The sequence below is a fragment of the Sinocyclocheilus rhinocerous genome, unplaced genomic scaffold (assembly GCF_001515625.1).
Source record: "Sinocyclocheilus rhinocerous isolate Xijiao unplaced genomic scaffold, SAMN03320098_v1.1 scaffold112, whole genome shotgun sequence".
NCBI classification, from domain to species: domain Eukaryota; kingdom Metazoa; phylum Chordata; class Actinopteri; order Cypriniformes; family Cyprinidae; genus Sinocyclocheilus; species Sinocyclocheilus rhinocerous.
In genome coordinates this window covers 622,366-632,457 of record NW_015644008.1, presented here as the reverse complement: position 1 = coordinate 632,457, position 10,092 = coordinate 622,366, and the positions used below count along the sequence as shown (strand labels likewise).

General features: G+C 36.9%; 1 protein-coding gene across 3 annotated transcripts in view; it reads left to right on the top strand.

The window, feature by feature from the left end:
* Positions 1-10,092, top strand: part of LOC107757795 (aryl hydrocarbon receptor protein 1-like) — a 20,798-nt gene that overhangs the window by 4,935 nt on the left and 5,771 nt on the right. Inside the window, exons 3-6 of one of the 3 annotated variants that reach the window (XM_016575372.1) lie at positions 7,953-8,047; positions 8,243-8,332; positions 9,569-9,674; positions 9,888-10,024. In XM_016575372.1, the coding sequence (XP_016430858.1) occupies positions 7,953-8,047; positions 8,243-8,332; positions 9,569-9,674; positions 9,888-10,024 (428 nt within the window). Of the gene's footprint in view, positions 1-7,949; positions 8,048-8,242; positions 8,333-9,568; positions 9,675-9,887; positions 10,025-10,092 lie in introns of all 3 variants that reach the window. The other 2 variants (XM_016575370.1, XM_016575373.1) reach the window with 2 other exon arrangements.

Genomic DNA, 10,092 nt, shown 5'->3' with positions numbered 1-10,092 from the left:
TCCAGTAGGCTATTTAATCTATTTTATTAATAAAAGTCGCGGGGCAGCATTCTCAAGAAGTTTGTGTCCTTCTGAATGTTTGTACACGTGCGCAGCTCGATCTCCGATCTCACAAACCAAAATAATGTAACACATTATTGTAAAATCATATGAATTACATTACATGTAAAATCATATGAATTATTATAAAGATTATTAAAATGAATACGTATGGATGACAGTTGATTACAATAATATTTCAGTTTATTTCCATCATTAGTAACAGTTTCCCCTGTGGGACAAATAAAGTTAATATTAGTTGTATATTAATAATAGGCTACTTCATTAACTTTATTTACTATCCCTGTTTTAGTATTATTCATAAGTAAAAACCAACAAGATTTTTTTTTTCACCATGTTTCCAAATTCTCTATCCCAGGTCCAAAAGAAATGTAAAAAATTTACAAACTGAAAACATTAAATACTTTTGTGATCTATTTCCATTTGTTATTTTCAAAAGAGAAATACTGTCATGGATGTTTACAGAGCAGAGGTCACCTTTATAACACTTTAATATCTAAAAAGTGTTCATGTGATTTTATACATTATTGTGCATTTATTCATTTCCCAACATTACTAATCGTCATAATCGTAAAAACCGTGATTATTCCTCAGACAATAATCGTACCAACAAAATCTATAATCGTTGCATCCCTAGTGCTTGCCAATGCAAACATCACTTTTATTACTGCTCATACAGTACTTAGGATTAGTGATTTAAACAAACCACTAACCTTCGGTATTAAACTTCAGTGTGTAACTCTTCCTGCACAGTTTGTGCGACAGACGTTTTTTTAATTATCAAAGTGAAGTCTTAAAGAGTGACACCTGAAGGGAAGTGTGTAATGATAGCAAAGATCCACCATGTGCAGCACTTCTGTTTGCCAACACCATTGCTTCCAGTTCCAGCAGATCTTGTTACTGGCAACACTTTTGCTCCGAACCGTCTTAGAGAGGGTCTTAATAGGATTGACACCTTCATACACTGATGCCTAATGATAATGAGAACAATGATCATCATGATGAGCTTGATAGTTCACTCGATTGGTTTAATCAAGCCTCTTAATGTACTGCTTCAATTGAATGTTTTTTCATTGTAATTTCAGTTGTAGATGTGTAGATTTGTCTGTTTTTCTCCAAAAAATGTTTTCCTACAATGCAAGCTACACTCTCTTAAAAAAAGTTTAAAAAAGCTGTACTAATATGTACTTCTATGCACCCTTTGGGCCTAAATAATGTACAAAGGTGTATCTTTTCAAAAGGATACTGCCCCAGTGACTGCTTTTGTACCTTTTATTTCTGGGAGTGTAATGGTGCTTTTCCACTGCGTGGCTCGGCTCGTTTTGCGTTTCCACTGCAGTTTAGTACCGCTTTAGAGTGGGCGGGATTATTCACATGTCGTTATAGTTGCGCCGCCTCTATTGCCGCGACTCCTGAAAAACTTTTTCATTCCATGTCGCCTCATCAACCTGGATCCGCTCTCGCTTGGAACCTCAACCGAGGTGGTACTAAAAAAAGTACCAGGTACTGTACCCAGTGGAAAACCTCCCCAAAAGTGAACCGTACCGTGCCGTACCATGCAGTGGAGAAGCGCCATAAGTGTCATGACTCGGACGGTGTTTAATGAAGCAGCATTTCATTTGAGTCTAAAATCTCAACTTAAACACCATTTTAAGCACTGTTGTTTCCTTTAGGTAATGCTAATGTACTTTGAGAGTTAGTTGCAATGTGTGAATAACAACTTAAACTGCACGTCAGGGAGTAATTGAGATCCAAAGAGAGAGTTGAGTGAGTGTGTGGGATGTTGAAGAGAAGGCAGTTGTGTGTAATGAATGCTCCACTGGCTCCTAAGGAGCGTTTGCGTGACTGCAGCCTGGCAGAGTCCCCGTCCTGAGAAAAGCACTAAGAAGGGGAAGATGCAGATCAGCTTTGGTGCTTCTCTTTAGACCATTCACAATCCACTTTTAGTGGCCACATGTGGCTGTTTGATAACCACTTGATTTGAATTATTTTTACATTTTCAGTTTTTCCAGTTATAGACCAGACTCAGTTTTAAAATCTACAGTTTTTAAGGAATAAGCACTTTGTTTTGTTCGTGTTTTTTGGAATAAATGTTGTTCACAATAAGTGTTTTAAGTTTTGTACTTCTCATTTGAATGTCTCACCACCTTAGTGGTTTCAAATGATATGAAATGAGCTTTCGATTGTTTCATTTAAATATCGACTTTTTCTCAGACGTTTCTTTTGCTTTGGCTCAAAAAATGGACATGCATGACTGTCTATAGAGCTAAAAAATTGATATACACTACAGTTAAAAAAAAATCTGGGGTCAATTTGGGATAAGTTTTATTTTAATTTATTTATTATTATTTGTTTTAAAAATGTGTCTCTTATGCTCACCAAGGCTGTGTTTATTTGATTAAAAATCAAGTAAAACCTTAATATTGTAAAATATTATTACAGTTTAAAATAGTTTTTTTCTATTTGAATATATTTTGAAATGTAATTTATTCCTGTGATACAAAGCTGAATTTTCAGCATCATTACTCCAGTCTTCAGTGTCACATGATCCTTCAGAAATCATTCTAATATGCTGATTTGCTGCTCAAGAAACATTTCTTGTTATTATCAATGTTGAAAACAGTTGTGCTGCATAAGTTTTGTGGAAAGTGATCATTTTTTTCAAGATTCTCTGGTGAATAGAATGTTCAAAATAACTGTTTATTTGAAAGAAATATTTTGTGACACTATAAGCGACTTTAGTCTTACTTTTGGCAAATTTAATGTATCTTTGAATAAAAGTATCAATTCCTTAAAGTTGCTGACAGCTATATCATGGATTATATCTTGGATACACAGTATGACGTGGATCAGAAAATTAATTCTTTGAAGAATTTGAGACATGTTAGAGTTAATTTTAAGATCTCTGACTTTAGTATTTTGGCAAAACTGAGCACAGTTTAAGACATTGTGACATTCAGAAACTCTTGAAAAGAGGTGTCATTTTAATAAAGTAGGAATTTAATAATATTGAGGAATTTGTCATCAGTTGAAGACAGGGCTGACAGCAGCAGGGGTGACTGGCCTTCATGAGGGAGTGATGTTGGCTCTGGTGCTCTTCCACACTGAGTGTCTAGTATCATGTTAAAATTTCCTCCCAGTGAACTCAGTTCAGGCACTTGGCAGCAGCCAGACCCTCCTTGGCAAATTCTTGCGTGCAAATCAGGAAAATTCCATCTCGCATCTCTGTCCTGGAAACATTCCTCTGTTTGTTTTCATCATGCGAGAATGTGTGCCAGAAGCTGATAAATGATCCAAGCGTCCAGCATGCATGTGCGTGAGTCTCCAAACATCTGTTTTAGCATGGGACAGAGGACTTTCCCTTTATGTTGTGCATACACATACAATACACATACTTAATATAATATAAATAATTTACTACGTTATACATGAAAATACTATTTTAGTCTTTCTACTTCAAAATTAATTCTGAAATTTACTTGCAGTTTCTGATTGAAATGTTTCTAAACCAGATTCTTTTCAGTTTGTACATATGATGCAAATGCGGTTTTATTCCCTTAAAATGCTAGTATTATGTATTCTGTCACCCTGACTATTCAAACAGCTCTTTGTTAGCACCAATATACAAAGTGCAGCATAAAAAAAAATGCATCTAAAGAGCTGAGATATTTATTGTCAGCATCAAAACCTCCAGTAAGAACATTTGTGGGCTCCGTGTTTGTTGGCAACCGGAAAGCGGCTCCTTTGCACACAGTGTCGTGTAAACGACTAGTAAAAATGACCCAGATACATCATAAAGGCGTGTTCTGTTCCGTGACAACTTTAATAATGTTCACCTGACATGGTGAGGCCTTGTGCAAATCCTTTATTTTCTCCTTGCAACACATTCAGTCCCCTCTGTCCTTTAAACTGTCACTAAACAAAGGACATTTTTAAATTCTTTGTGCTTTGTGTTATTCATTATATATGCCATTTAAGGATTGTGAAGCATTCCTGGGAAAAGGCTTCAAATCAATATGCAATGCTCAGTAAAACAGAATTTATAATAAAAGTCATGTAAAACAAGACTAATATAGCAAACAGAGCCGTGTGCCAGCAGACTGATGCATGATCTCATGTGAAAACCGTTTCCAAACTCAGGTTCTCTCACACCACAACCATTAGTTCACGAAACGCGCATGTTGACCCCCCCTTTGGCAAGGTTAAGCTGAGTTCAGTTGGAAAGCCATTGCCATTAGTGCTAGTGATATGAAAAAATCTATCATCGGAGCGCATATGGCTGCGCAGTGGTGTGTTATGTTTGTGTCACGTGACCAATTGCCCAGAAAACCCAGGTTGGATGGTATGAATTGATGGATCGAAGAATTGTTAAATTGGATGGATTTCGTTAAAGAATCTTGAAAATATCATGGTTTCCAAGACTGGCTTTGCATCAAAGGAATAAATTACATTTTAAAATGTATTCAAATACAAAACCATTTTAAATTGTAATATTTCACAATATTACTGTTTTTACTGTATTTTTGATCAAATAAACAGCCTTGGGAAGCATAAATGACAAAAGAGAATTTTTTTGGTGGATGGATGTATTAGTGGTCCGTCTCTTAGTCTGGGCAGTTTTCATTTGTGTTTAAAGGAAGCTCTGGCCCTTTAAGAGCCCGTAGTAAAGCTGGGTTTGCGTGACTGTAGTTCACCAGAGCCTGACCTCAGAGGGACGCCAGTGAAAATGATCTAATGATCTGTCCATCAGAGCGCAGGAGACCAGCAATGTAAAAATGAGTCTACTAAGCCTTCCTCCTCCTCTCTTGTATCTCCTATTCTTCCTCCAGTACACGCACACACACATAATGGGTGAAGTAATTGTATGCAACCAAATGCATCCGAGTGTTACATTACTTGCACAGCAACGATGTATTGCATATGTTTGGGGGGCTATAGTAATCTTTCTGTGTGAATTCTCTTCTTTTAATGTTTTTCTTTTATATATTTTGCATACAAAAGATGTTAGGAAAGAAAGGAAAACGCTAGAAAAAAAATAAAGCATCGAAACACAAAGCACAAAGGATGTTTTTAAAGTTTCCAAGGGCAGGTATGGAAATGCCTTTCATAAAATGACGACTTAAACACTCTTCTCAAGTTCATTTTTTTTAATAGTTGTGAATCTGATTGGATTTATTGTGGCAGTCACATTAGGTTCAATTTCTTTGTTTAAACATGCAAAGGATTTTTCCAGGAAAGTTTTATGCAAGAAATGGACACTTTTAGTACTTTTTGTAATACAGTGTGCTATAATATGCTGGATTCTGTTATTTTTAATGTTTGGCTGAGTGGCTTTTGCATTTGTCATTACTGATTTGTGTGAAAAATAGCAACTTAATTTGCTGTTGGAACTGATTTTGGGACATTTCTAAACTGAATATTATTGTTTACAGCTCAGTTTGACTTGAGAATAAGCAAATACTCTACTTCAGACATGATCCCCGAAGCAATAACACTATTTATCCAAACAGATCAATATTGTGTTAAATTGTGTACAAACTAATTATTTATAAGCTAAGCCATTTTTGTCACTCCTTGTCAGTTACAGGGATGTTCAATGAAAGTCAATGGGGTCTAATGTTGAGGGTAAGAGTAATGAGGGTAAGTAATAATGTTTGACTGAGTGGCTTTTGCATTTGTCATTACTGATTTGTGTGAAAAATAGCAACTTAATTTGCTGTTGGAACTGATTTTGGGACATTTCTAAACTGAATATTATTGTTTACAGCTCAGTTTGACTTGAGAATAAGCAAATACTCTACTTCAGACATGATCCCCGAAGCAATAACACTATTTATCCAAACAGATCAATATTGTGTTAAATTGTGTACAAACTAATTATTTATAAGCTAAGCCATTTTTGTCACTCCTTGTCAGTTACAGGGATGTTCAATGAAAGTCAATGGGGTCTAATGTTGAGGGTAAGAGTAATGAGGGTAAGTAAATAATGACTGAATTTTCTTTCTTTCTTTTTTTTAGGAGAATTATGCCATTTAGTGTTCTGTGCTGGTACTTGATGAGATTTTTGTGTTAAAGACATTGAGTGAGGTACAAAATACAGGGGAAAAGGGAGAGTGAGTCCGTTGAGTCACTGCATACAAACACACATCTGCTCGTAAATCTAACCTCAATTGTCAAGAGTAGATCTGGTTTTTCATTTTCATCCCCTCATCAAAACAACTCTGTGATTAAATTGCTGCTTGTGGACAGACATTTTGTGAAAAGTAGCTCATCCACCTGTAGATTTGGGCTTGTTTGGCAGCAGACATGAAGTGAATGAATGGAAAACTAGTCTTTAGAGAGAGATGATAGAGAATTCCCTCATGCTATTAAGCACAGGATTGAGTTCAGTGTGTCTGAATGATAAAATATATAGGTTTGGTTGATAGTCAGACATATATGGAGTGACCGTTTAGCAACTCTGAACGGTACACATGTCGTCAGCTGAAAGTCTTTATCGTTTATTGTATTTATTTATTTTTTATGATGTTTTTGACATCTTGAAGGGATAGTTCACCCAAAAATGAAAATTTGATGTTTATCTGCTTACCCCCAGGGCATCCTAGATGTAGGTGACTGTTTCTTCAGTAGAGCACAAATGAAGATTTTTAACTCAAACCGTTGCAGTCTGTCAGTCATATAATGGAAGTGAATGGGAATCACGGCTTTGAGAGTCATAAAAACATACACAAACAAAACCAAATTAAACCCTGCGACTCGTGACGATACATTGATGTGTAAAGACATGAAACGATCGGTCTGTGCAAGAAACTGAACAGTATTTATATAGTTTTTTTGCCTCTGATTCACCGCAATGTCCGAACTGTCCTGAGCACGTACTCAACAGCCGGTACATGACTCGTCTTCTTGCTTTACGGCGGATCGCAGACTTATAAGTGCATTACCTCCACCTATCTCTCAAATGGACCATTAACACTCCTAATTGAGATTGTAGACAGTGTCAATGGTCCATTTGAGAGATGGGTGGCGGTAATGCATGTTTTTTTTTTTTTAGTCTCAAAGCCGGGATTCCCATTCACTTCCATTATATGACTGACAGACTGCAACGGTTTGAGTTAAAAATCTTCATTTGTGTTCTACTGTAGAAACAAAGCCACCTACATCTTGGATGCCCTGGGGGTAAGCAGATAAGCATCAAATTTTCATTTTTGGGTGAACTATCCCTTTAACTCTACAGGGGTCAGAGAAACCTCTCTTGAGAGCTACAGCTTAAAATGATGAAAGAATGAATGTGCTTATGTCAATTTAAAATGGCTGCTTATAAGAAAACAAATCTGGTTTAAATCCAGATTATATGCATGATATATTTGGGTTGTATAAACCTCGCTGAATAAATCTGCTCAGTTCCCACAAAATTAACCGAAGAAGACAAAAAAATGTGAATTATTTCATGAAATTTTTATCTTGCTCATTTTAGATTAGCACGGCTAATGAAGAGCACCTGGGCTGCCTCGTTTTTTTTTTTTTTACGATGCTTTGCAGTCATTCTCAACCGATCGTGAAATTGGGAAAATGCATCTGAAATGGATTGACTAAGAGCAGATGCTTAATGAAGAAGGATGATCAGCAGGTTTTGTCGATTGTGAATGTCCTGGTTCTCTTTATTTGTGAGACTTAAATGAGACGGGGGTTTCCTTACTAAAGATCCTTGTTTAAAAAAATAGTTCAGTAAGAAACGGCACAGCTGTTTAAATGAATGTTGACTTGATATCAGATGCAGAAATCCTGGTCATTTCAAAGGATTGTATTTTCCTGTGACACTCTATCATACAGAAATGTATCTCTGTCTCCATCTCTTTCACTGTCTTATGTGCTCTTGTTCCTCACAGCAGTCCAAGAGAAAGAAAATCGCAGCAGTGATACCTCGACCTCGGAGCAGAAGAAAGAAATCCTGCCCCGTGTCATAGAGGGGGATCTTCTCCTAAAGGTGACTGCTTTGCTGTGGGCTTATGACTGGAGTTTTCTACACTACAGTTTAGAAATGGTTTCTTGTCAAAGAAAAAATTTATAGATTTCCTTGGTCAATTGAAATTCTTTGGCCCAATCTACTGAAAAAGAATCTCTTTATTTTTGCACATACAATTTTAGTAACCTGACTATTGACATATTTAATATCTTGTAGTCGCTCCCTGGATTTGCACTGATCGTGAGCTCGGATGGAGTTATTTTCTATGCATCATGCACTATCGTTGACTACCTGGGATTTCATCAGGTAACCCTCAAATAAGAAATGTTTATGATCTAAAACATCCCGTAACTTGTTCAAATGCTCATTTAATAAGTTTATATATGTGTGTGTGTGTGTGTGTGTGTGTGTGTATATATATATATGTGTGTGTATATATATATATATTTAGAGAGAGAGGTATTTCACTGCACGCCAGTTATTGTAGTAGTATGTGTAATTGGCTTTCATGCGTGACAAAGCAAACAAGTAATATATAAATTCAGTATGTGACCCATTTTAGCTTTTTAAACTGTTCTCAAATAAAATTCCTGTCTCATCAGAGAAATCTAAACAACAATCATGTGTGGTTGTATAAGAAATACCCACGCCATCTGTGGTTGACTGGAAAACACAGAAGTATTTCGTGTTCAAGGCCTCTTCCACCATAATGTGTAAAAATAGTTACGTCTTTTCACTCCTCGGTTAATTTAAGACTTTCTCACAGCCTTCAAAGAGTCAGGCTTCCTCTGCAAACAAACCATCTCCAAGAAGGAAATGTTGATTGGAAATTAAGATGACACAGGGGTGTGTTGGTCATGAAAGTGTGCTAAAAGCCTTGCATGTCCCACACTGGGAAATAAAGGAAAGGTTGAATATTTTGTAGTATTAAATAGTTTGTTGTTCATTAACAGCGGGTTTGGTCATGCGGGCTGGTATTTCAGGCTTTTGTTTTGTTGTTCTACAGTGTAGAGACATTGTCTGTCCGCATGCAAGCAGCCCTGGTGTCACGCAACAAGCACATGGGGACAGTACAAAGGAGAGAGGGGAACAGTACAAGACCTATGTTGAACTCAAACATGGGTTTTTACAAGCATAACAGCTATAAATATGTCAGCTCTTAGTGATGCACTGCTCTGTGCCATAGCTCTGACATTTAAATGATTATTAATAGTAACCGACGCAAACGCACAATAATAATTGCATGAATTATGAAGTCATTTGACTATCTGCTAGGAACCTCACAGCCTAAAATGTCTTTGAAAAAGGTTTTACCAGCATTTAAAGTGACAGCAATTACTCCACAATTACATTTTGATCAGTCATGTTTCTAATGTGGTTTGATGTAAAACTGAATTAGACTACGTAAACTTCAGAGCAGTTGTTTACTGTACCCCATACAACTGTGTAGAGGTCTGCACGAAACACTCATGTGAGAGCTAGAGCGCTTCTGAAATATACACATTCTGGTTTTGTGTTGGTGTGTGTGATCTTTTCTGGCAGACGGACGTGATGCATCAGAAGGTCTTTGATTATATCCATGTGGAGGAGCGACAGGAGTTTCACAGGCAGCTCCATTGGGCGATGAACCCTGGCCAGCAAGACACTGGTGTGTGTGTGTATAATTACCATTAACCCTAAATAGCACACTGCATGTGATCTCAGAAGACTGGGAATAAATTGGGCAAGTTGTATGGAATATTTTTTTATACTTTTTTGCTGTTTTATATCCGTTTTGAAGCTTATACGCTCCAGCCATTTGTCTGTCATTAGACACTTGAGTCATCAGTTTCTGAACCATGTCTGTTTGTGTGCGCTCTAGTTGATGAGGATGCTGTGATGGGTCATCTGTATAGCTCTGAAGAGCCTGACGGCGTTCCTCCTAAATTGTCTCCATTCCTCACTCGGTGCTTCGTCGCTCGAGTCCGCTGCCTGCTGGACAGCACCTCTGGCTTCCTGGTCAGTCATGAAATCACTCAAAATATTGAATTTTAGTGGTTTTATGATCTTTCACTCTGATCTGACGT